This window comes from Papio anubis, chromosome 20 (assembly GCF_008728515.1).
Source record: "Papio anubis isolate 15944 chromosome 20, Panubis1.0, whole genome shotgun sequence".
NCBI classification, from domain to species: Eukaryota; Metazoa; Chordata; class Mammalia; order Primates; family Cercopithecidae; genus Papio; species Papio anubis.
The window spans coordinates 11,768,763-11,795,594 of record NC_044995.1 but is presented as its reverse complement, the minus strand read 5'-3'; the positions used below and the strand labels follow the sequence as shown (position 1 = coordinate 11,795,594).

General features: G+C 45.3%; 1 protein-coding gene and 1 long non-coding RNA gene across 4 annotated transcripts; one reads left to right on the top strand and one right to left on the bottom strand.

Moving 5' to 3' along the window:
- Positions 1 to 1,020: 1,020 nt before the first annotated feature.
- ZNF460 (zinc finger protein 460) lies at positions 1,021 to 16,071 on the bottom strand. 3 transcript variants are annotated; one of them, XM_009195442.4, is made up of 3 exons: positions 15,200 to 16,071; positions 10,824 to 10,950; positions 1,021 to 3,885 (listed from the first exon to the last, which is right to left on the bottom strand). In XM_009195442.4, the coding sequence occupies exons 1-3, from the start codon at positions 15,206 to 15,208 to the stop codon at positions 2,354 to 2,356; spliced, it is 1,668 nt and encodes a 555-aa protein (XP_009193706.1). In that variant the 5' UTR covers positions 15,209 to 16,071; the 3' UTR covers positions 1,021 to 2,353. The 3 variants fall into 3 exon arrangements, with proteins under 3 accessions (XP_009193706.1, XP_003916249.1, XP_003916248.1); XM_003916200.5 differs by having other exon boundaries at positions 15,373 to 16,071; XM_003916199.4 differs by lacking the exon at positions 15,200 to 16,071 and adding an exon at positions 14,661 to 15,034.
- On the top strand, positions 15,071 to 26,220 carry LOC108583327. Its single transcript, XR_001897850.3, has 4 exons — positions 15,071 to 15,218; positions 18,144 to 18,220; positions 22,830 to 22,952; positions 26,078 to 26,220. It is a non-coding gene; the product is annotated as an uncharacterized LOC108583327 (long non-coding RNA).
- Positions 26,221 to 26,832: the final 612 nt, after the last annotated feature.

Below are 26,832 nucleotides of genomic sequence, written 5' to 3'. Positions count from 1 at the left end.
TAATAGAAAATCTGATTTTAAAATGGGTAAGGTAAATAGACATTCCTCAAAAGGAGACATACAAATGGCCAAGTATATGAAAAAATGCTCAACATCGCTAAATATGGAAATGCAAATCAAAACCAAAATGAGATATAATTTCACCTCAGTTAGGATGGCTATTACCAAAGATAAAAAATAAAAAATGCTGCTGAGAACATGGAAAAGGGGAAACTCTTACATATGGCTGGCAGGAATGCTAATTAGTACAGCCATATGGAAAACAGTATGGATGTTCCTCAAAAATCTAAAACTACAGCCAGGCATGGTGGTGTGTGCCTGTAGTCCCAGCTACTCAGGAGGCTGAGGTTGAGGACTGCTTGAGGCCAAGAGTCTGAGACCAGCCTGAATAACACAGCAAGTCCCCATTTTAAAAAATTAAAAATAAACAAAAGGTAAAAATACAACTACCATATGATCCACTGGTAATGATCTATGTCACTACTAGGCATATATCCAAGAAAAAAAAAATTCATATGTCAAAGAGAGATCTACACTCCTATGTTTATTGAAGCACTATTCGTAATAGCTAAGAAATCAATCTAAGTGTCCATTATCAGATGATTGAAGAAAGAAAACATGGCATATATACACAATGGAATACTACTCAGCCATGAAAAATAAACCTGTCATTCACAGCAACATGAATGAGCTTGAAAGACATTAAGTGAAATAAGCTAGGCACAGAAAGATAAATACTCTCTGTTTCTACTCATATGGAAGCATAAAAAGTTGAGTAGAATGGTGGTAACCAGAGGCTGGGAAGGATAGCAGCGAGGCAGACAGAGATTGGTTAACAAATACAAAATTACAGCAAGTGAGATTCCATTTCAATAAGTTGTAGTGTTCTGTGGCACTGCAGAATGAGTACAATTGGCAATACATTTTATACATTTTCAAATAGCTAGAAAAGCAGACTGTGAATGTTGCTAAACACAAAGAAATGATAAATGCTTGAGGAGATGGATATGCTAATTACCCTGATCATTACTCTTAGCACACATATATTGAAATATCACACCGAACCCCATAAACATTATGTGTCAATTAAAAACAATAAAAGAAACAAAAAGAATACCAAAAGAGAAATTCCAAAATATTCTGATTAAACATATTAATTACTATGACTGGACTAAATCCGTAGTGACAACTACCTGCATATACACATGCAGGTTCACCTGTTAAAATTCCAGTCACTTTACAGTCAGCCTACACACAATCTTCTGTAAGACTGAAAAATGAGATTCCTTCTTTGTGTTTATTTTCTGAGTTTATCATAATCCTTTAATTTAGCTACATGTCTTATTTCATTTTTGGTTCCAAAATGTCCTCTAGAAAATTGCTGAGGTGAACTTTTAACTATTTACTCTCTCTAAAGAGGAGTAAAGAAGCTGAGAAACCACAATCAGAGGGAAGAACTAGGACTCCCTGGATTACATTATGTACAAACAGCTACAATATCATCTCCATCCTGCAGAAAAATAAAGGAAAACAAATTAACAAGTAGATCCAGATCAAGAAAAAAGTATGTGTACCGGGTGGTTAAAGACACATGAAGAAACAATTTTTTTAAAAAATCAAAGCGTTTGAAGTGTGCAGTAAAATGTGCCCATTCATATGTACATCCTTATCTCCTTAAATGTCGAAGTATTTCACAACTCAAGCCTCCATCTTTCTCATAAAGATATATGCTTCTGCTCCTCAAGAGTGGAGACAATGCTGTGGAACAAAGTAGGCTTTCACAAAATGTTTTCAAACAAACCATTTGTCTACAGCACTGGACAGCAGTGAATGTATACACAGGGAAAATAAACGGGATGAGGCTCTTTTGTTTCTGAAACATTTTCCTCTCCCAAATAAAATAACGAGGAGATGACAAATTGCCATGGGCTTGTCAGGGAAGTCTGAAAGAAGCTGTGCTTCCATTTCTTTCTCTTCCCTATTACTCCTCCTCCTTTGCTTGAATGTCCCTGAGATAACATTTCACTGTAAACTAACAAGAAAGATGTGGCTGAAGGTTTTCCTAAGTGCACAATAACCACTGGGTCTCTCTCATGGGCGAATTATCAGATGTAGAATAAGACTCTTGGCTGTGTCAATTTCTAACATAATTGTTTAGATGACAAATGATTATCTAAAACAGGTTTTCACACAGAGATGATGCTTATGAAGCTTCTCTTCAGTATGAATGACCAGACGGTATGATGTTTCCTCTCACCACAGATTTTCTTCAAGTGGTGATATTCAAAAACTCTTTTCCTAACAGGAATTCGTGGATGTTGACTGAAGTGTGTAAAAGGTCTTCCCACATCTGTTACAATGGTAGGGTTTCTCCCAGGATGAATCCGTTGATGTCGAGTGAGGAGGAATGAGCGGCAATTGAAGGCGTTTCCATATTCACTGCACTCACTGGGCTACTCTCAGTCTGGATGATGGAGTGTTGAACGAGATCTGTGCTCTCGCAAGAAACGTTTCCACTCTGGATGCGTTCATGGGACTTCTCTGCGGTGTGAATCCGCTGGTGCCTTGTGAGGGGTGACCTGCGGTTGAAGGCCTTCCCGCACTCCACGCACTCATAGGGTTTCTCTCCAGTGTGGATGCTGAAGTGTCGAATGAGGTTTGTGGTCCGACAAAAGGCTTTCCCACATTGGATGCATACGTAGGGCTTCTCTCCAGTATGAATCCACTGGTGCCTTGTCAGCCCTGACATGCGGGTAAAAGCCTTTCCACACTGTAAACATTCATAGGGCTTCTCTCCAGTGTGGATGTTGAAGTGTCGAATGAGGTCTTTTCGAATGCTAAAGGCTTTCCCACATTCTTTGCACTCAAAAGGCTTTTCTCCAGTGTGGGCTCTTTCATGCAAGACGTAAGTGGAGTAGTGAGTGAAGGCCTTTCCACACTGACTGCACACAAAGGGCTTCTCACCAGTGTGAATCCGCTCATGCTGCTTGAGGTGTGACCTGCAGTTGAAGGCCTTCCCACACTCAAGGCACTTAAAGGGCCTCTCCCCAGTATGGATAAAGAAGTGTTGAATGAGGGCTGTACTCTCATAAAAGCCTTTTCCACATTCGCTGCATGCGAAGGGTTTTTTCTCATTGTGGCTCTTGTTATGCAAAACATAATTGGAGCGGTAGGTAAAGGCCTTTCCACATTCATTGCACACAAAAGGCTTCTCTCCACTGTGAACCCGCTGGTGCCGTGTAAGGTGTGACCCGCGGTTGAAGGTCCTTCCACATTCGCTGCACACAAAGGGCTTATCTCCATTGTGAGTCCGCTGGTGCCGTGTGAGGTGTGACCTGCGGTTGAAGTCTTTCCCACACTCCATGCATTTATAGGGCTTCTCCCCAGTATGGATGATGTGATGCTGAAGGAGATGTTTGCTCTTGCCGAAGGCTTTCCCACATTCTGGGCAATCATAGGGCTTCACACGAGGGAGAATCTGCTCATGCTGAACAAGGAAGCAATTCTCATTAAACATTTCCTCGAATTTATAGGAATTTTCCCCTTCGTGAATCAAGGAATCTGTAACTGGTCCATATGAGTCAAATCCATAAAGAGCATCTTCTGGTGAGACTTGGTTCTGTATCATCATTGAACATATACCATCAGCTGTCGCCAAACCTTCATTTTCAAGGCTCATTTTCCCATGGAGATTCTCACTCTGTGGGTCTGTCCCTGGTCTCAAAAAGTATTCCTGCATTTCAGATGGCCCATCCTGATCCATGGCCTGCCCAAAATAGGAGTATCCTGGGACTCCCTGTGCCAGTTGTTCCTGGAGTGAGACTTCCTCAGGCAAGGCCAGGTGAGAAGGGATAGGCTCTACAGTCTCAGGTTTTGTGCTGTCACCTGAAGGGAATACAATACACAAAAGAGCTTATTAAGATAGTATAGAAGAAATGAAACCACCATTTTGGTGAGAACAGTAAGATGAAAATAGTGATGATTTGAAAATAGCTATGATTTGATGGGCTGGGTACAGTGTCTGATGCCTGTAATCCCAGCACTTTGGGAGGCTGAGGCAGGTGGATCACTTGAGGTCAGGAGTTCGAGACCAGCCTGGCCAACATGGTGAAACCCCACGTCTACTAACAATACAAAAATTGGCCAGGCTTGGTGGCAGGCGCCTATAATCCCAGCTACTTGGGAGGTTGAGACAGAAGGATCGCTTGAACCTGGGAGGTGGAGGCTGCAGTGAGCCAAGACTGAGCCACTACACTCCAGCCTGGGTGACAGAGGGAAACCCATCTCAAAAAAAGGCCAGGCGCGGTGGCTCATGCCTAAAATCCCAGCACTTTGGTTTGGGAGGTTGAGGCAGATCACCCGGGATCCACCCACCTCAGCTTCCAAGGTAGCTGGGACTACAGGCATATGGACCACGCCTGGCTTTTTTGTTTGTGTTTTTGTTTTTTTAGATGGAATTTCACTCTGTTGCCTAGGCTGGAGCGCAGTGGCATGATCTCAGCTCACTGCAACTTCTGCCTCCTGGGTTCAAGCGACTCTCCTGAATTAGCCTCCCGAGTGGCTGGGATTACAGGTGTGCGCCACCATGCTGGGCTCATTTTTTTGTATTTTTAGAGATAGGGTCTCACCATGTTGGCCAGATTGGTCTGGAACTCCTGACCTCAGGTAATCTGTCCACCTTGGCCTTCCAAAATGCTAGAATTACAGGCGTGAACCACCCCGCCTGGCTAAATTTTTTGTATTTTTTTTTAAAGAGATGGGGTTTCACCATGTTGCCCAAGCTGGTCTCGAACTCCTGGGCTCAAGTAGTCCGCCCACCTCTGCCTCCAAAGTGCTGGGATTACAGACGTGACCCACCGTGCCTGGCCAACTCTTGAAATTTTTAAAGAGAAACCCAGGGGGAGAAGCTCAAGCAGAGTACAGACTGGAATAGAGATCCCCACTCACAGTCAAGATGAGACTAGGTGGACAACATAATGATGACAAGGTATGGTGAGCTTGCTCAAGAACATGTCAAGGTGCTACAAGAGGCCAGGGAAGGGGCACTTAATGTAGCCTAGATGGGGCAGGGACAGGAAGAGGCCAAGGAAGCTTCCCAGAGGATGCTTCATGAGCTTAAAGTGAGAAGCACATATTAGCCTTAGGACATAGAATATACAAAGACACAGACTCTTCAGCGAATCTAGGGGACTGCAGTGAGAGGAGGCAGCCCCATGAGAAGTTAAGGCTGGTCAGGATTCAGTGACAGGAAGGGGCAGAGAGGAAGCTGATGCTCAAGATTCTGCCTCAGGGACAGCCAGGGATGGCCACGGCTACTCCTAGGACAGAGCTCCTAGGACAGAGGGTGAACAGAATCCTGGTAGACATATAGAATCCACTGTGTCAGGGTGAAAAATAGGCGAAAAGGCTAACAAACAACTGGATCTTGAAAAAAGAAAGTAATAAAACTTCTGCCAGGCACAGTGGCTCACGCCTGTAATCCCAGCACTTTGGGAGGCCGAGGCTGGCAGATCACGAGGTCAGAAGATCGAGACCATCCTGGCTAACACGGTGAAACCCCGTCTCTACTAAAAGTACAAAAAATTTGCCGGGCATGGTGGCGGGCGCCTGTAGTCCCAGCTACTCGGGAGGCTGAGGCAGGAGAATGGCGTGAACCTGGGAGGTGGAGTTTGCAGTGAGCCGAGATCGCGCCACTGCACTTCTGCCTCGGAGACAGTGAGACTCCGTCTAAAGACAAAAAAAAAAAAAGAAAATAATAAAACTTTATATCAAGACAATAAAGATCTATCTGAATGAAGAAATTGATAATATAAAGTTATCAATTCTCTCAAAACTGATCCAGAAATTCAATACAACCCTGAGAAACAGTAACTTGAAAACACTAGAAAAAGACACAATCTGAAAGGTACTGCCTGTAATCCTGGCTACTCAGGAAGCTGAGCCCAGGAGTTCAAGACCAGCCTGGGCAACATAGCCAGATCCCATCTCTTAAAAAAAATAGTAATAATAAATAAAAGGAATGTGTGGATTAGCCTTGGAGAGTATTTAAGAGTAACAAGGATTGGCTATGAGATAACTGATGAAGCCAACATAAAAGTGAAGATCAGAGTAAGAAGAGAACCAAAGTCCAGAGAGAATAGAAAAAGAGAATCTAAGAGGGCCCAATACTGAAGCACAAAATAGGAAAACTGTGCTGAATTGTGAGTTCATACTAAAGGGAGGTTAAGAGTGTAGCTCTGGAGTCAGAACATCTCAGTTCAAATCTTGCCTGCACCAAATCAGCTGATGTCAGATAAATGATTTAGCTGATCTTAGTCTCCACTTCCTCATCTGAAAAACAGAAACTCTCAGATTCTGTCTCACAGGGTGTGATGATGGTTAAATAGGAAAATTATTGGCTGGGCACAGTGGCTCATGCCTGTAATCCCGTTACTTTTGGGGGGCTAAGGCAGAAGAATTGCTTGAGGCCCAGAGTTCAAGAGTAGCCTGGGCAATATAGCAATACCCCATCTCTACAAAAAAATAAATAAATTAGCCAGACATTGTAGTGTGAGCCTATAGTCCAGCTACTTTGCAGAATTGCTTGAGCCCAGGAGTTTAAGGCTACAGTAAGCTACGATGGTGCCACTGCACTCCAGCCTGGGTGACAGAGCAAGATCCTGTCTCTTAAAAAAGGGGAAAATTTATATAAAGCACTTGGCACAGTGCTAGACAGTACATAAGAGATCGGTAAATTGTGGGTCATCATCAGTTATCATTATGGTCACTGTTGTATTTGAAAATTAGGAATGAAAGGAGTGACCTTACAACGGTTTCCGTGCTGTGATACAGAGAAACCTACCACAGGGACTCAAACAGTAAAATGAAATGATGTTTTTTTGTTTGTTTGTTTTTTTGAGATGGGGTCTCGCTCTGTCATCCAGTCTGGAGTACAGTGGTGTGATCTTGGCTTACTGCAACCTCCACTTCCCAGGCTCAAGCGATTCTCCTACCCCATCCTCCTGAGTAGCTGGGATTATAGGCACCTGCCACCACACCCAGCTAATTTTTTTATTTTTAGTAGAGATGGGGTTTCACCATGATGGCCAGGCTGGTAACTCCTGACCTCAAGTGATCTGCCTGCCTAGACCTCCCAAAAGGGAATGATGTTATCAAGTGATGATGAAGATGTGGAGCACTGGAAGCTTTCACATGTCCATGGTCAGAAAGTGAAATGGTACATTCTGCAGAACTGCTGGGCAGTTTCTTTTAAAGCTGAACATGGCCACACAGGGTAGCTCATGCCTATAATCCCAGCACTTTGGGAGGCCAAGGAGGGGAGATCAGTGCAGGCCACGAGTTCAAGATGAGCCTGGGCAACACAGTGAGACCCCAACTCTACGAAAGATAATAAAGAAAAAAAGAAAGCTGAATATACAACCTACTCCATGACCTGATGTGTACACACATTAGAGTATATTCTAACAGAATTTACTGTTAACAGAAAATTCAGAAACCAGTATTTACATCCACCAGAAAATAGGAACAAGAATACTCTCAGCAACATCCTTCATAATATCCAAAAACTGAAAACAACAGGAACATCCATCAGCAGAGTAATGGACAAATGAATGGCAGTTTCACATACAATGAGAAACTACAACATACTGAGAATGAACCAGCTCCGACTGCATATAAACACGTGAAAAGAATAACACAGACGTGATGATCAAAAGACAGATATGTCAGAGAACACACGGTGCAGTTCAACAACAGCCAACCAATCTGTGCTCTTGAAGTCTAAATACGAGCGAATAGAATTAAAGAGGCTATCGAGGGCATAAAACCCTGATGAGGAGCTGGAGATCGCCTATGTATTGATGTAGGTGGCAGTTACTTTGGTTTATACATAAGCAAAGATTCAGTGAATGGACTTCTGTCTTTTTTTTTTTTGTTTTTGAGACAGAGTCTCCTTTTGTCGCCTAGGCTGGAGTGCAGTGGCACGATCTCGGCTGACTGCAAGCTCTGCCTCCTGAGTTTAAGCGATTCTCCTGCCTCAGCCCCCCAAGTAGCTGGGACTACAGGTGTGCACCACCACGCCTGGCTAATTGTTTCATATTTTTAGTAGAGACGGGATTTCGTCATGTTGGCCAGGCTGGTCTCGAACTCCTGACCTCAGGAGATCCACCCGCCTCAGCCTCCCAAAGTGCTGGGATTACAGGCGTAAGCCGCCACACCCGGCCTCAGTGAATGGACTTCTTAAGATTTCTGCACAACACAGCATATGAGTTATAGCTTATTCAAAAAGTGAAAGAGATGGAGGCTTATTATGATGCCCAGGCTGGTCTCGAACTCCTAGCCTGAAGCAATCCTCCCATCTCAGCCTCCAGAGTAGCTGGGATTAGACGCATCTGGCTTCCATTTCAGGGTTATTAATTGACTTGACTGCATTATTGTTGTATCTCAGAGACTACGGAAGCCCAAGGAGACAGACAGAGAGGGAATGGCCAGTAAGTGGAGCAGTCAGAAAACACGTAACATTTATCGATAAAGCTGTCTTACATGGTGCAGTTCGAGGTGCCTCGTAGCAATTACAACAGTAACATCAAAGACCACTGATCACAGATCACCGCAATAGATAAAATATTAATAAAAAACATTGGAAATACTGCAAGAATTACCAAAATGTGACACAGACAAAAAGTGAGCACATGCTGTTGGAAAAATGGTTGGGACAGACTTGCTCAATTCAGGGTTGCCACAAACACTCAACTTCTAAAAATACAGTAACTGCTAGGTGCAGTAAAGCAAAGTGCAATGAAACAAAGGTAAGCCTTTTTTGCCACATATTGTCCCATTTTACCCACGAGAAAATTGAGGCACTTTTCAGCACTAGCATGGGTATACCGAAATAAAAAATTCTAAAAAGAAAATTAAGGCACAGAGGAGTTCAGTACTTTGCCCAGGAACACACAGCTGACAAGGAGTAGAGCTAGGATTGGACTCTGAGGCATCAGACCTTGGTCTCCCAAGTGCTGTGCTCAGAGGAAATGGAGAACTCCCCTGTATGGTGCCAGGAGTCTCAAAACAAGGAGGCTATAAAGAAGAATGGGGCCGGGCGTGGTGGCTCAAGCCTGTAATCCCAGCAGTTTGGGAGGTCAGGACGGGCGGATCACGAGGTCAGGAGATCGACCATCCCATAACACGGTGAAACCCCGTCCTTACCAAAAAATACAAAAACTAGCCGGGCGAGGGCGGGCTTCGTAGCCCCAGCTACCGGAGCTGGAGTGAGAATGGAACTGGAGGCGGATGGTGCATTGAGATCCCGCCACACCTGCCTGGCTTACATAAGACCGCCCAAAAAAAAAAAAAAAAAGGCCGGGCGCCGGGTGGCTCAAGCCTGTAATCCCAGCATCTTTAGAGGTCGAGACGGCGATCAGGTCAGGATCGCAGACCATCCTGGCTAACACGGTGAAAACCCCACTCTACTAAAAATACAAAACTAGTCAAGGCAGGTGTGGCGTGGCTTCAAACCCAGCTACCTCGGGAGGCTGAGGCAGGAGAATGGAACCCGGGAGGAGGCGGAGGCTTGGTGGTGAGCTGAGACCGCCACTGCACTCCAGCCTTGGCGCCAGAGCTGCAGACCACCTCAAAAAAAAAAAAAAAAAAAGAAGAATGGGAGATACGAGTGGAAAAACTCAATCCTAAGGGAACCGGGCAGCAGAGTGAGGGGTAGACATGGTGACTCCATACTTCGACATTTCATGAACCACTGAAAAATAAAAAACTGGGAGGGAACTCCAAACAGCAATTTTGCCACATACAGACATTTGCACAAACATCAAAATCAACACTTCACAAAAGAAAGAACTTTTATCAAGAAAAAAATGCAACAAACAGCATCTCACAATGAAGGTATATCTGTTAAACCGAATGAATGAATTTTCTGAGGTGTTCATTGCAATGGCCCTATTATCCTTACTCACTGAGGATGGGGATGCTGGGAAAATTAAGTGAGAAGAGTATCAACAGAGAAACAACAAAAATATGTAGGAAGTAGTAGTGCCAAGGAATGTGTGAGTCTCAGAGAACAAGAACTAGATGGTCACTTTATTCCACACAATAGCTAAGCCAGAAAAAGCCACTATGAAAAGACAGTGACAGGAGCAGACCCATAAAGGGAAGCCAGCACAAGATACCCAATGTTAGTCCCACAAGGGGCCTGGCTGCAAATCCCACCTTTGGGTTCTACAAAACATCCCCATTTCCTGGTAACGGATCCCTCTCCTTTGGCTGTGACCAAAAGCAAACTACATTTCTTAGCCAACCCTTTCTAAGTAAGACACAAAGAGATCAGGAAGAATCAAGTGAGTCAAAATAATGAGGCCAGGCGTGGTGGCTCATGCCTGTAATCCCAGCACTTTGGGAGGCCAAGGTGGGCAGATCACCTGAGGTCAGGAGTTTGAGGCCAGCCTGACCAACATGGAGAAACCCCATCTCTACTAAAAATACAAAATAAGCTGAGTGTGGGGGCACATGCCTGTAATCCCAGCTACTCTGGAGGCTGAGGCAGGAGAATCACTTGAACCCGGGAGGCGGAGGTTGTGGTGAGCCATGATCACGCCACTGCACTCCAGCCTGGGCAATAAGAGCGAAACTGTGTCTCAAAAAAAAAAAAAAAAAAAGGAAAAAAAAAAAATTGACTCCAGCTTTGGGAAACAGGAGGGCTGGCTCCCAAGACCTATTCCACTAGCCCGGCCTGAAGCCAGAATGAAGCTGAATTAGGCTAGAATGAAGCTGCTTTCAGGTGCCCCTGATGTTGGAGAGGAGAGGACAGGCCTTACCCAGTGCGACCAGAAGCCCACAGGTCTCCAGCATCACCTCCACGTACAAGGCCCTCTGGGTCACGTCCAACTGCCCCCACTCCTCCTGGGTAAATGTCACAGCCACGTCCTCGAAGGTCACAGACTCCTGAAAAGTCAAACAGAGCCAGTAATGTTTCCTTTGCAACTGTGGAATAGGATTAGAACCTGTCACTCCAGCACTGCAAAAGATGCACAGAGAATCAAAGGCCAAATCACCAAGCACCTCCAAAGGGCCTAGATCTGTGCTAGGATCAAGGGGAATATGGACACTGCCTTGCGTGGATTACAGCAGCGAAGAGGAGACAGAAGAGGCTGAGGCAGAATTGCTTGAACCTGGGAGGTGGAGGCTGCAGTGAGTTGAGATCGTGCCACTGCACTCTAGCCTGGCAACACAGCAAGACTCCATCTTAAAAAAAAAAAAAAAAAAAAGCCTCCTATGCAGGAAACCACTAGAACTTGACACAGAAATAAGATTAGGACAATCCGAAGCGGACTGAGAGGCACAGACAGTAAGCACTCTGACATATCAGAGGAATGGGAAAGAATAATAATAACAAATCAACACCAGCAACAATAACAGGAACAGTACCTGAGTCTTACCGATCCTCCCTGTGTGCCTGCCTCATGCTGACAGATTTACATGCCATGGTAAAGTGACTGAAAGTCCCCAGCTCAGGAGCCAGACTCTTGAGGTTTAAAACCAAATTCCTGAAATCAACATGTGCCTGCTATGTGACCTTAGGGACCTCATTTCATTTCGCTGAGCCTCGATTTCCAGGTTAGTATAACCGTGTTTCCCACCTCATCAAGAATAGTCAAGGCTGGGCATGGTGGCTCACGCCTGTAATCCCAGCACTTTGGAAGGCTGAGGTCAGGAATTCGAGACCAGTCTGACCAACATGGTGAGACCCCGGCTCTATTAAAAATACAAAAAGTAGCCAGGTGTGGTGGCACAAACCTGCAATCCCAGCTACTAGGGAGGCTGAGGCAGGAGAATAGCTTGAACCTGGGAGGCAGAGGTTGCAGTGAGCCAAGATTATGCCACTGCACTCCAGCCTGGACAATGGAGCAAGACTCTGTCCCCCCCGCCCCAAAAAAAAGAATAGTCAAAAGAACTAAAGAAAAACTGTTTGTAGGTTGGGCATGGTGACTCACACCTGTAATCCCAGCAGTTTGGGAGGCTGAGGTGGGCAGACCATGAGGTCAGGAAATCGAGACCATCCTGGCCGGCAAGGTGAAACCCCATCTCTACTAAAAATACAAAAATTAGCTGGGCGTGGTGGTGTGTGCCTGTAAGTCCTAGCTATTTGGCAGGCTGAGGCAGGACAATCACTTGAACGCGGGAGGCGGAGGTTGCAGTGAGCCAAGATCGCACCACTGAACTCTGGCCTGGCAACAGAGCTAGACTCTGTCTCAAAAAAAAAAAAAAAAAAAGGAAAGAAAATGAAACAAAGAAAAACTGTTTGTAAAAAAAGAAAAAAAAAAAAAAAAACCAAAAAAACACCGAGGCAAAGGCTACACACGGCATCTGAATTTACCATCATCATCTCTATGTCACACTCAGAGACCTGAGGCCCAGATCTCAGGTCCCAGAAGCTCTACCAGTCTACCCAAAGTCACATGTCTTCATGTCTTTTTTTTTTTTTCAGATGGTTTCACTCTGTCACCCAGGCTGGAGTGCAGTGGCACAATGTCGGCTCACTGCAGCCCTGACCTCCTGTGGTCTAGAGATCCTCCCACCTCAGCCTCCTGCGTAGCTGGGACTACAGGCACAAGATGCCACACCAGTCTAATTTTTTGTATTTTTTGTAGAGATAGGATTTCCCCATGTTGCCCAGGCTGGTCTTGAACTCCTGGGCTCAAGCAGTCCACCCACCTCGGCCTCCCAAAGTGCAGGGATTACAGGTGTGAGCCACCATGCCCAGCCCAGAGTCACAGGTCTTATCAACAGAGGCAGGATTTAAGCCCAGGGCCCTCTGGTCTAATTATGTAACCTGACATTTCTCTATTAGCAAAGTTAATGCAGTTAATGAGGACGAAGCATTTCAAATCCATATATCCATTTCAGCCACTCCCATGGACAACTGCAGAGAAGTGTAGTCATCATCATCCACCTCACCAAAGAATCACCTGAGGTAGTGGCACCTGATCAGGTGTGAGGGCCTGGACCTGCTTCCAGGGAGAATTCACAATGAGCCATCACTTCCTTTTCTACCTGAGTCCTACTAGCAGGTAACCCTGAAGCCAGAATATTCCAGCAGCAAGCAAACAAGAGTCACAGAGGGCACAGCAGGTTGTAGCCATGAGAATATGGGCCCATCTGCAGATTATATCTATCCTGGCTGAGTAGGAGAGTACATTCAGCAACAAAACCATACAAACGTGCCCTCTCAGAATATGTCAGCAGGTAAGGGAGTAAGGGGAACCACATATAAAACCACCGTGGAAGCCACACAGGTCCCCTGGGAACTCCTTAAACAACCAATATACCATTTTTTAAGTCTACACAGTTCCACCAGTATGAAAGGCCATGACTCCTCATGCCCAAGACCACGGCTAGAAGGAGGCCTCATCTTGCAAAGTTTACTTTAGGTGTCACCCCCAGGCCTCCCTAACCATTGCAGGTAAAGAAGAGGTTAAAAACACAGACTATGATGGTAAACATACCAGTTGTTAGTTTCTGATACTTAAGAGCTACAGTGATGCAAGGCAAGTAATTGAACGTCTGTGACCCTCAAATTGCTCTTGTGTAAAACAATGATGACAATATAACCTAATTCTGAAGAGTTCAGGATTAAGCCGGTGCGGCGGCTTACACCTGTAATCCCAGCACTTTGGGAGACCAAGGCGGGTGGATCACCTGAGGTCAGGAGTTTAAGACCAGCGTGGCCAACATGGTAAAACCCCGTCTCTACTAAAAATACAAAAATTAGCCAGGCGTGGTGGCGTGCACCTGTACTCCCAGCTACTCAGGAGGCTGAGGCAGGAGAATCGCTTGAACCCAGAAGACGGAGTTTGCAGTGAGCCAAGGTCACACCACTGTACTCCAGTCTGGACGACAGAGCAAGACTCCGTCTCAAAAAAAAAAAAAAAAAAAATCAGGATTACACGAGCTGAGGGTTAAATATTACCCACCGATCAGCCCACGGCAAGGACTCAACGACAGTCAGTTAATATCATTCTTTCTAATTATTTTTCTTTGTTCTCATTACGTCCTTGACAAACTCAAATCCACAAGCTTCTTTAACACCATCAGATTCTCTACACAAAAATACCAGACTCTGGGCAAGGGTGTAAGGTGCCACTTTAGCCGGAGTTGCCAAAAAAGGCACCTCCAAATACGTGACATCTGGACAGAGGCCAGAAGGATGTGGGACGGAGGCCCCCCACTACAGCGGCAGTGTTCGAGGTAAAGAGGGGTCAAGGAGAAAGGCTGGAAAATGGAAGAGGACTCTGTACGGTCAGCTTGGTGGCTCTGAAGAGCAAAGGACCAGGGAAAAACGCAAAGACACAAGGTCGGGGTGGTTGGCCAAGGGGATGGGGTAGGGGCTGGCAGGCCGCAGACAAGGCTGGATTTAGGGGAAGTGTGATGAGAGCCCCAGAAGGAAGCATCACTCCTCCTTCAACCACGGACTGAACATCTATCCGAGGCCAACACTGTTGCAGGACTGCGGATAAAGGAAATGACAAGCCACGGCCATTTCTCTTAAACGATGGCGACAAAGACAAATCCTGTGGCTGTCTTGGCTTCCAGCCTGCCCACGAGGCCTCCAGAAATAGCAGAGCAGCAGCAAGTCCGAAACCTCGTCCACTCACCTGCGCCGGAGCCATCCACGCCGCCGCCATCCCGGGAATGCCGCGGATCAGCCGACCACAGCCCTTCTCTGTCCTGGGCGGGGCGACCTCGGCTGACTTTCGCACTCTGAGCCTCAGTTTTCCCCCAAAAAAAATGCGCACAAGGCCCAGGGCGCAGCGTCGGGGCTGAGGAGACGGAGGGCGGCTGCGGAGGCCTAGGCCTCGACGGGCGCCAGTGGGATGCCTCGTTAGGGGAGAAGCGGGGCGTCAGGCTCCCGCCAAGACGCGGAGAAGGGGCGTAACCGCTTCACTACCCTTCCCTGCTCAGGCCGCAGAACGCGCCCACCCAGCGCTCTAGGCCCCACACTGTTTCAGGGCCAAGCCGGCCCACGGAGATGACGTCACACGAAGAAGCGGAAGTCCCGCCTCCGCCGCCCTGGCCCGCAGAAAACGCTCCTGTCCTGGGCCGTCAATGGCCCAGAGTCCGCGGCCGACGCAAGGGACGGTGCCTTCTGGGTAATGCAGTTTTTCCCTTACATCTACCGGGTGTGGGAACTCACCCAGCTCATCCGACTCCACGTAAGTGCGCACCAGAACCCCCGCGTCGTCTTAGGGCCGCCGCTTTAGTATAGGCACACGTCGGAGGGTCGAAAGGTCCCTTCAAGCTCAGGAAAATCGAGGTCAGGAGGCGGGGATAGTCGCCCCGATTCAGACCCCGAACAAAGGTGCTTACCCTGCTGTGGGGCTGGGCCCGCGACTTCTCGCTCGCTTTGCCTCTTTTCTGGATCTTTTCATAGAAGAAAAGGATAAATGAGCAGTTAAAATAGCCACCCAAAGGAGGACGCCTGACAGTGTGCCCGGCCTGCTGGGAAAGGACAGACCGCCCGCTATTGGGCCTCCTTTGGCCGGGCCCAGCCTTCAAAGGATGCAGGGACTTCCGGGTGATGTAATAGGCTTCGCGTTCGCCACGTGTGGACTTCCCATACCCTGAGGTGGGGAGGCTGCTAGTGGAGCAGGCTTGCAGGGAAGCCCAGTACTCCCATTTCAAGCATGATCAGTTTGAAACGTGAGACCTCAAAGCGTAGTGCCATCTACTCAACCTATGATTCAACATTGGCAGAGGGTTCGAGAGTGGGTATATAAATTTGAGAGTTGTTACCGTAAACTGTTACTTCAAGTCATGATATTAGGTGAGGCTTTGAAAAGAATGGATAAGTGACGGGAAAGAGGGGAACCCTGGCCCAACCCAGCATTAACTGGTTGCAGACAGGAGACCAATAAAGTCATGTTAGGATTTTAACAATCCTATATTATGCAAAAGATATCTATATTATGCAAAGTCTTCGTAGTCCCCATCAGTAACTTTTTTTTTTCTTTTCATGATTATGAAAGTGAGAGAATAAAGTCCAGCTTTCAATGGTTTGACGATATATATGGTTATGAAAATAGAAACAAGGTGTGCAGAAAGTACTCCCCAAGAGATTTAATTTCGAGATTGAAAATAGTCAACAAATGGAGATGGGGTCAATTTCCTACACGATGCTGTCTATAAAATACTTCTGGAGAAATATTTTTGGCTAAATTAGTGTTCTAGCAACACTGTTATTCATCATTGGCAATAAAAAGACATCATTCTCTTTTTCACATACTTATGACTCTTATAATTAAATTTTTTTTTTTTTTGAGATGGAGTTTCACTCTTGTTGCCCAGACTGGAGTGCAATGGCATGATCTCGGCTCACTGCAACCTCCGCCTCCTGGGTTCAAGCGATTCTTCTGCCTCAGCCTCCCAAGTAGCTGGGATTACAGGCATGAGACCCCACGCGTGGCTATTTTTAGTAGAGACGAGGTTTTTCCATGTTGGTCAGGCTGGTCTCGGACTCCCGACCTCAGGTGATCCGACCGCCTCGGCCTCCCAAAGTGTTGGGATTACAGATGTGAGCCAACGCGCCTGGCCAGACTCTTATAATTAAATTTAAATGTTTTTTTTCAGAGGCGTATGAACCAGAGCAACTCCATCTTAAATAGGAGCTGGGTAAAATGAAGCTAAAGCCTACTAGGCTGCATTCCCAGACAGTTAAGGCATTCTGAGTCACAGGATGAGATAGGAGGTCAGCACAAAATACAGGTCATAAAGACCTTGCTGATAAAGTAGGTTGCAGTAAAGGAGCTGGCCAAAACCACCAAAACCAACACGGTGACGAGAGTGACCTCTGGTCGTCCTCACTGCCACACTCCCACCAGCGCCGTGACAGTTTACAAATGCCATGGCAATGTAAGGAAGTTACCCTGTGTGGTCCGAAAAGGGGAGACATGAATAATCCACCCATTGTTTAGCGTGTCATCAAGAAATAACCATAAACATGGGCAACCAGCAGCCCTCGGGGCTGCTCTGTCTATGGAGTAGCCATTCTTTATTCCTTTACTTTCTTAATAAACTTGCTTTCACTTTACTCTGTGGTCTTGCCCTGAATTATTTCTTGCGCGAGATCCAAGAACCCTCTCTTGGGGTGTGGATTGGGACCCCTTTCCTGTAACATATTCCTGGCCACCGCAGAAGAGACTATACTGCAGAAACCGCTGACCCAAAGGCTAACTTTGGGTGTGTGGTGGGATCCAGTAACACCTTTCTTGCAAACCACAAAAGGAACAATACTGAGGAGATCCCCCTGACCCAAAGGAAATAGACTGCAGCACTGATTGGACCACTTTGGATAAGTGGTGGGGTATCCAAGTTAAGAATGGGATTGGGATAGACGCTCAAGTTAGGGGAGTTAGAGTCTCTCCTAAGACAGAGTGGGTTAGAGGCCCCTCTTAATAAAAGGCAAGGACACTTGACCGACCTTGGGTTAGAGGCCCAAGTCAGGAGGATTAGAGTCGCTTCTAAGATTTAGGGGATTAGAGACCCCTCTCAGTAAAGTCTCTGCTGGCTAAGAACAGGTTTGGCACCGTGGGATGTTAACTGCTATTCTCTTTGGATTAATCTGCCTTGCATTCTTTGTTGATGACTGTGGGCAACAGGGTTAGGCATGTACAGGATCATGGGACACGGGGAGCTTTTTCCTCCCACAAAAGGGGAAACTTGAGAGCTGAGGGGACTGCCGGAAAAAAATACCTTCACGACAGCAGCCGCAGCTGCCTGAACTTTTCAGTGTCACTACAATGGGTGGGTCTTTCTCTGGCCTCCCTGATCATTTCCCCTTCCTTGGGAAAGTATTGCCTGTGGAAAGTATTTCCTGGGAAAATATTACCTGGGAAAGTATTTCCCTTTCTTATCTTTTCTGTTACTCAGGGCGACCATCTTCCCCAGAGACCACATGTTGAAACTCCAAGTCAGAGGCTGGATTAAAGATGACGGGGCCCATCTGGGGGCAAATTTAAGCCTTGCCATTTTAATATTGGGTGCTAAGCAGAGTGGCTAATGTGTATGTTTTATCGCATGTATTTTGTTCTGGTCAGAATGAAAAAAAGTAATTTTCCTTTATAATGCGACTTGGCCCCCAGGGCAACGGTGCCACAAGCCAGATCACTGGGAGCACTCAGAGAAAGGGAACACAGAAGCCTCACATGCCAGCAAAAGGGTAAGAATTTGTTACCAGTCAGATTTCTGATTTCTCTCTCTATGCAAATGATTGAATGAATGGTAAAATAATAATAATAATAATAACAAATCAATAAATCAGTGTTTATCTCCTCTGTAAAGTTTTGATTAATGTGAAAAAGAATTGTAAGGCTAGTCTTAAGCTGGTGTATTTTGTGCTTTGAATTCATTTTTCTGTAGGATAAAACATGGGCTTAGAACACCTGTAAGCCCGCTTTTCAAGACGACCCAGCAAGCTGGTCAGGTCCCTGAAACAAACAGACTGGATGAAGTCTCCCCCTTGTTTTATGTCCTTGGGAGCTTGGCCTTTTAACCATGTAGTGGTACCTTCTCTTGGTCTCTGCCTTCTAGGGAACAGGAATTTTAGGGTTCATGTCATAGTCAGCTCTAAAAATCATATTAAGTAGTTAAAAGCCCTTGCAAGCTCAAAATTAACTACTCTAGGCTTCTGTGAAAGGAAGTGGGCATCGTCCCATGCTGTAGCTCAGTAACTAAGGTTTTTGCACTTTCACAATGGCAGTCTGGGTTTGATACCCCACCTAGGAAGTAAGTCGTTTCTGGTTTAGTATCTGTGGGACCTTGTCTATTCTCTTCTCCTCCACAGACTGTTTTAAATTGTCCTTTTTCTATGCACCTAGGAGATAACCTTTGGTAAAGTTCAGAAGCTAGAAATATTGGCTTCTTGGCATGGCTAAAGTTGGGTAATAAGAGATTTGAAAGGATTTCTTTTTTAAAGAGCACTATGGTTAAAAGTTAGCTTAATTAAAAGTGGATAGGCTGGGTGTGGTGGCTTATGCCTGTAATCCCAGCACTTTGGGAGGCCGAGGCGGGTGGATGACTTCGTTACTGGAAGCCAGTAATCCAGTTAAAAAACTGGCAAATGAAAAATCTTACAAGTGCTGAATCTTTTGTGTGTCTGTGTATTTATATGTGTTGTATGTTTAGATATACAAGAGTTCTAATTAGAGTTCTAGTTAATTGCCTTAGAAAAATAAGTGCTTAAATCAAATATTTTGTCAGCAAAATAGAAACTGTAATGCATTTTTGTTCTTGTGACTTTAGTAATCTTTTGGAAAGAAAGACAGTTTTAGAGATTATTGGTAAAATAAAATATCTTGAAAATGTAGACGCTTGGTCTAAATTAAGGTCAGATATCAGATTGCTAAATGCTTTAAGGTCAAACTGTTTCTTTAACTTTTGAAAATTGTTCAATTTACCTACCCTTAAAGCCAGTAGATTCTAGGTAAGGCCTGGGGACCTCTGGAGTTAGCCACACCCCCTTTTAACCATAGTGCTGTTAACCATAGTGCTCTTTAGTTATGCTGGAGAGTCAGTTCCTATTTGCACTTCTGCCTGGTGTGTCCTAGGCAGGCTCCACACCTAGTACATAATTAAAATCCCTTACTTACCAAGGTTTTCACCAAAAATAAAAGTTGCTAAGAGTTAACATTATAACATGTAACTGACACTACTAAAGAAACAATTTTACATGGAAGGGGTGTAAGAAAAGTAAATGTGTTTTTGGTTAGAAAAAAAAAAAAAGAAAAAGAAAATGATTATAAGAAGGCATGGGAATGTGGGCATTTTTTCTGCCTAAAGTGTTGAACGATTGTTTTAAGTAAGAAAAAAAATCTAAATATTTAAACAAGTTCTGGAAGGTTTATAAAAATTAATTGTAAGAGATTCTGTGTGTGAACATATTGGCTAAAGTTAAAGGGGTATTACTCAGTTTTTCCATAAATTAAATATTCATCTCAAAAAAAAAAAAAAGAATCTTACCTTATGGTTAAACATTAAAATTGGGTAAATAGGTCTATAAGGGTTTTTTTTGTTGTTGTTGTTTTGGTTTTTTTTTTGAGACAGAGTCTCGCTCTGTCACCCAGGCTGGAGTGCACTGGCACTGTCTTGGCTCACTGCAATCTCCACCTCCCGGGCTCAAGCGATTCTCCTGCCTCAGCCTCCTGGAGTAGCTGGGACTACAGGTACCTGGCTAATTTTTCTATTTTTTTTTTTTTTTTTGAGACGGAGTATCGCTCTGTTGCCCAGGCTGGAGTGCAGTGGCCCGATCTCCGCTCACTGCAAGCTCCACTGCCTCCCGGGTTCATACCATTCTCCTGCCTCAGCCTCCCGAGAAGCTGGGACCACAGGTGCCCGCCACCACGCCCTGGTAATTTTTTTGTATTTTTAGTAGAGATGGGGTTTCACCGTGTTAGCCAGGATGGTCTCCATCTCCTGACCTCGTGGTCTGCCTGCCTCGGCCTCCCAAAGTGCTGGGATTACAGGCGTGAGCCACTGCGCCCGGCCTAATTTTTGTATTTTTAGTAGAGACGGGGTTTCACCATGTTGGTCAGGCTGGTTCGAACTCCTGACCTCATGATCTGTGCACCTCGGCCTCCCAAAGTGCTGGGATTACAGGTGTGAGCCACCGCATCCGGCCATCTATAAGGTTTTATTAAAAATTGGGTTTCACATTAATAGTACATTAATGTAAAGGTGAAATTTGGCTTATTTGGTATAAAGATCATACAGGAAGCATTATCAAATGTGAAATGGTGTTTTGCTTTCTTTTGATTATATTTGCATAAATGTGTTATTGGTATATGTTCCAAAATTATGGGAAACTCCTATAATTCTAATATGACTTAGTGTATGTTGTTAATAATTATAATCGTTATGTAAAATTTTGTGTGCCACAGAACCAAATTTCCTTATCAATTGTGGCCTTAATAGTGGCTGTCCTGAAATTTTTTATCATCCACAGACAATTGTCTTGTTTTAATCATCTTTAGAAGGTGGTTTATAATCAACTATAGAACTCCAGGCTGGGCGGGTGCAGTGACTCAAACCTGTAATCCTAGCACTTCGGGAGGCCGAGGAGGGTGGATCACGAGCTCAGGAGTTGGAGACCAGCCTGGCCAATATAGTGAAACCCTGTCTCTACAAAAAAAATACAAAAAAAGTAGCCAGGCATGGGGGCAGGCACCTGTAATCCCAGCTACTCGGGAGGCTGAGGCAGGAGAATCGCTTGAACCTGGGAGGCAGAGGTTGCAGTGAGCTGGGATTGCGCCGCTGGACTCCAGCTCGGGTGACAGTGTGAGATTCCATATCCAAAAAGAAAAAAAAGGGGCCGGACATGGTGGCTCACGCCTCTAATCCCAGTACTTTGGGAGGTGAAGGCGGGCAGATCATGAGGTCAGGAGTTTGAGACCAGCCTGGCCAATACGGTGAAACCCTGTGTTTCCTAAAAATATAAAAATTAGCTGGGTGTGGTGGCGCAGGCCTGTAGTCCCAGCTCCTTGGGAGGCTGAGGAAGGAGAATTGCTTGAACCCAGGAGGTGAAGGTTGCAGTGAGCTGGGATCACACCACTGGACTCCAGCTCGGGTGACAGTGTGAGACTCTGTTTCCAAAAAAAAAAAAAAAAAAAAAAAAAAAAAAAGCGGGGGGGCCTGGGCATGGTGGCTCACTCCTGTAATCCCAGTACTTTGGGAGGCCGAGGCAGGCAGATCATGAGGTCAGGAGTTTGAGACCAGCCTGAATATGGTGAAACCCCATCTCTACTAAAAATGTAAAAAGTTAGCCAGGTGTGGTGGCACAGGCCTGTAGTCCCAGCTACTCGGGAGGCTGAGATAGGAGAATCACTTGAACCTGGGAAGTGGAGGTTGCAGTCAGCTGAGATTGTGCCACTGCACTCAAGCCTGGGCAACAGAGTGAGACTCTGTCTCGAAAAAAAAAGAAAGAACTCTAGCAGGTGTTCTTAAATGCAGGTTTTCTGGCCGGGCGCGGTGGCTCACACCTGTAATCCCAGCACTTTCGGAGGCCGAGGTGGGCAGATCACGAGGTCAGGAGATTGAGACCAGCCTGGCCAACATGGTGAAACCCTGTCTCTACTAAAAATACAAAAAATTAGCCGGGCGTGGTGGCAGGCGCCTGTAGTCCCAGCTGCTTGTAGTTCCAGGCTGAGGCAGGAGAATGGCGTGAACCTGGGAGGCGGAGCTTGCAGTGAGCTGAGATCAGGCCACTGCACTCCAGCCTGGGCGACAGAGCGAGACTCCAAAAAAAAAAAAAGCAGGTTTTCTGATAATTTTGGACATAGTGACATTAGAATAGAGGAAAAAACTTTTAGAACTCTCATAGAGAACTGAAATGTTCATAAGTATCAAACAGAAGTTAACTACATGGACTAAACTGAAGAAGTCTAATTGTTTTTTTTGTTTGTTTTGTTTTTGTTTTTGTTTTTTTTTTGAGACGGAGTCTTGCTCTGTCGCCCAGGCTGGAGTGCAGTGGCCGGATCTCAGCTCACTGCAAGCTCCGCCTCCCGGGTTCACGCCATTCTCCTGCCTCAGCCTCCCGAGTAGCTGGGACTACAGGCGTCCGCCACATCGCCCGGCTAGTTTTTTGTTATTTTTTAGTAGAGACGGGGTTTCACCATGTTAGCCAGGATGGTCTCGATCTCCTGACCTCGTGATCCACCCGTCTCGGCCTCCCAAAGTGCTGGGATTACAGGCTTGAGCCACCGCGCCTGGCCTGAAGAAGTCTAATGTTTTTAACTTTGTTTAAAACATTGCTGGTCCTTTGTTTTGTTTTTCAGAGTCAAGGAAACTTTTCATTTGAGCTGTTTGCAGCATTTACTAGTTGAATATACTCCTGTGAACAAAATTTGGAAAGTATTTGTTTCTCTCTACCTGATTTCTCCAGAATTTGGAAACTAGTTGTGAGTATTCTTAACTTATGGCAATATAGTTATTTGCATAAATGCAATAAGAAGCTGTTTTCCTTTATAACAGGACATAATTGGAGAAATTGGTTATTTTACCAAGGCTTTGACTAGAATGATGTGCTTTCCTTTAAGGAATCAAAGTTGACTTGTAGAGCCAATAAAAGCCCTTTGGGGAACTGGCCTCACACCTTGCCTACACAGTCCCTGTACAGAGTTTCTGACCTGTGGTTAAGTAAAGAATGTCACTTTCTCACAGTCCAGGAGCTCCACATTATCTTAGGACCTCAAAAGGAGAGGAATTTACCCAACTTATAGGTATTTGAAGGTACATACCCATGGCAGGGCTCAGCTTTAAAAAAGTCTTATCGGAGATTCTCTGTGAAACAAAGTTCCATCAAAGCCAATTAAAAAGCCTATGTGGGCCAGTCACGGTGGCTCATGCCTGTAATCCCAGCACTTTGGGAGGCCGAGGCGACCGGATCACAAGGTCAGGAGATCAAGACCATCCTGGCTAACGTGGTGGAACCCTGCCTCTACTAAAAATACAAAAAATTAGACAGGCGTGGTGGTGGGCTCCTGTAGTCCCAGCTCCTCAGGAGGCTGAGGCAGGAGAATGGCGTGAACCTGAGAGGCAGAGCTTGCAGTGAGCCGAGATTGTGCCACTGCACTCCAGCCTGGGTGACAGAGCAAGACTCCATCTCAAAAATAAAAAATGAAAAAAACCTATGTGAAAAATAATTATTCTTGCTGCACTTTATATAAATAATCAGACCAAGTATAATAAAGCAAAACAGGCTTTCCCTAATTTGTCTTTAGTAAAAATGGGAAACTGGAGAGAGAAATATTGTATTTCAAGAACTATGGTATACTTGTTATTAAATTCTAGTCTCATTAGTTCTTTTTAAGTTTGTTTCTGTAATTTAAGCTAACCCTGCTTATTCCTGTGAACCAACATCTCTGATTGCTGCTCAGAAGAAACAAGAGGGATGGGTAATGTAAAAATCTGGATCAATATTCTAATTCTGGGCACATTATAATCAGCTAACAACCCCATGTCAGCTTAGTTCCAACAGTTGCTCAGTTCATGAAAAGCCTTCTAATTTAGTTTACTTAGAATAACTTTACTTATTTTGCTTTACTCTTGTGGAATATATTGCTGTTATACTCTTTGTGTAGGAATACAGGGCAAGCTTACTGAATGTTTTCTTTTTATTCTTTTTTGTTTGATGGAGTCTCACTCTGTTGCTCAGGCTGGAGTGCAGTGGCACGATCTCGGCTCACTCTGCCTCTTGGGTTCAAGTGATTCTCCTGCCTCAGCCTCCTGACTAGCTGGGACTATAGGCACGAGCCACCACGCCCCACTAATTTTTTGTATTTTTAGTAGAAACGGGGTTTCATCATGTTAGCCAGGATGGTCTTGATCTCCTGACCTTGTGATCCACCCGCCTCGGCCTCCCAAAGTGCTGGGATTACAGGCGTGAGCCACCGCGCCCGGCTGGAAACTTCTGTTTTTAAAACTATCAGATCAGCTACTTGGGAGGCTGAGGCGGGAGAATGGCGTGAACCCAGGAGGCGGAGCTTGCAGTGAGCTGAGATCCGGCCACTGCACTCCAGCCTGGGCGACAGAGCGAGACTCTGTCTCAAAAAAAAAAAAAAACAAAAAAAACAAAAAAAAACCTATCAGATCTGGTGAGACTCCTTCACTATCATAGCAGCGCAGGAAAGACCCGGCCCCATAGTTCAGTCACCCCCCACCGATCCCTCCCATGACACACGAGAATTGTGAGAGTTACAATTCAAGATGAGATTTGGGTGGGCACACAGCCAAACCATATCATATGGGGTCTCACTATGTTACCTAGGCTGTCTGTGAACTCCTAGGTTCAAGTGATCCTTCGGCCTCAGCCTCCCAAGTAGCTGGGACTACAGGTGCACACCACCATGCCCAGCTTGGAAATCAAATTTCAACATGAGTTTTGGTGGAGATGAACTATTTCCAAATCTTAGCATCTCCCTTTATGTGTATAAGATGGGATTCACAAAACACACATAGAAGCACTTATATGTATTTGAGTTTTAATATATGTACTGCTAAGGTGAGCACTTACTTGGGTTTTCAAAAATTAAAACCAGTAATTAATAAGGCTTGCCCATAAATAAGAAGAAACCAATCTTAAAAAAGAATTGCAAATAGTATACATAGATACCACCATCGCCTTTCAGACAGTAGAGCTTTGTGGTCTTCCCCTTGAGTTGGCTGGACTTAGTGACTAATTGTGGAAAGTGAAAACAGTAACTTGACAGGAGAAACCTGGCAGACAACCACCTAACCAAGTGATCAAGGTTAGCATCACTTAAGTCAATTTTTTTTTTTTTTTTTTTGAGATGGAGTCTCGCTCTGTCGTCCAGGCTGGAGTGCAGTGGCATGATCTCAGCTCACTGCAACCTCTGCCTCCCAGGTTCAAGCCATTCTCCTGCCCCAGCCTCCTGAGTAGCTGGGACTACAGGTGCCCACCACCACGCCCAGCTAATTTTTGTATTTTTAGTAGAGACGGGGTTTCACCGTGTTAGCCAGGATGGTCTCGATCTCCTGACTTCGTGACCCGCCTGCCCCGGCCTCCCAAAGTGCTGGGATTACAGGCGTGAGCCACTGCACCTGGCCCATTTTAGTCATCTTGACATCAAGTAACACCTACTATGATGATACAAGGAGGACACTTTGCCAATCTGATGTTCTTCCCCTTAACCCACAATTCTAGACTAATAATGAAAAAATAGACAAACGCAAATTAAGGGACATTGCATGATGAGTACTCCAGAAGTATGTAGATCATGAAAAACAAGAAAAGACAGAGCAACTGTCCCAGATGGAAGAAAACTAAAGCAATGAGATGATTAAGTGAAATGTGGTGTCCTGGACTGGATCCTGCAACTGCAGGACATTAGTGGAAAAACACTGGTGAAATCCAAATGCAGTGCGTAGTTCAGTTAGTAGTAGTAGTATACCGATGTTAATTTCTTAGCTTTGACAAATACGTCATAGACTTGTGACGTATTAACATGAGGTGGAGCTGCATGAAGTTATATAGGAACTCCATAATATCTTTGCTTCTTTACAGCTAAAATTATCAGAAAATAAAAAGTTTAAAACAAGAAAAGCAAGGAGAGACTTCTGACATGGCAGCATGAGGAGCTCTGTGAGCCCACTCCCCAAGAAAACTGTTGAAAATTATTAAAAACAAAAATGAAAAAAAAAAAAAAAGTTACGTCTCTGGAGAGATAGTCCTAAGGGGATACATCAAATGAAAAAATATTTATTCAAGAGAATCTGTCCTTCTGTAAGAACTGTGAGAGTCAGTGGTATTTGAACCAAGACCATCTCTTTCCTTCAACCTTCCCAATTCAGTGATACGGAAACTATACTCCACAGTGTTACAGACAAGAACACAGGGCTCTCCCTCCCAGCTTCCAGACAGGGGTCTGTCTTCTCAGCAGGGTAGGATGTCAGCACTTCTTATCTTGCCACCAGAAACTTGCTGAGGCTAGATCCATAGTGAGTGCAGCCCCAGAGGCAGGAGCTCCCTTCCTCCACCCGTCCAGTGTTGGTGAGATGAAGGCTCTTCCTTGGGCACCTTGATGCTGAGTACTGGGGATTCATCACACTTGCCCCACTGAAAGTCTGTAGTTGTGTACCATGACAGGGCAGCTGAAAAGACATGAGGCCAATGGCCACCCACTACCACTGAGCACTCAGCCCTCAAAGCAGGGATGTAGAAGTGGACCATTTTTCTCACTCCCAGCTTTAGAGCCCAGATCCAGAGATACTGCCTGAGGGGACAAGCAGAGAACCTGGAAAGAAACCTGTGGGGGTAGG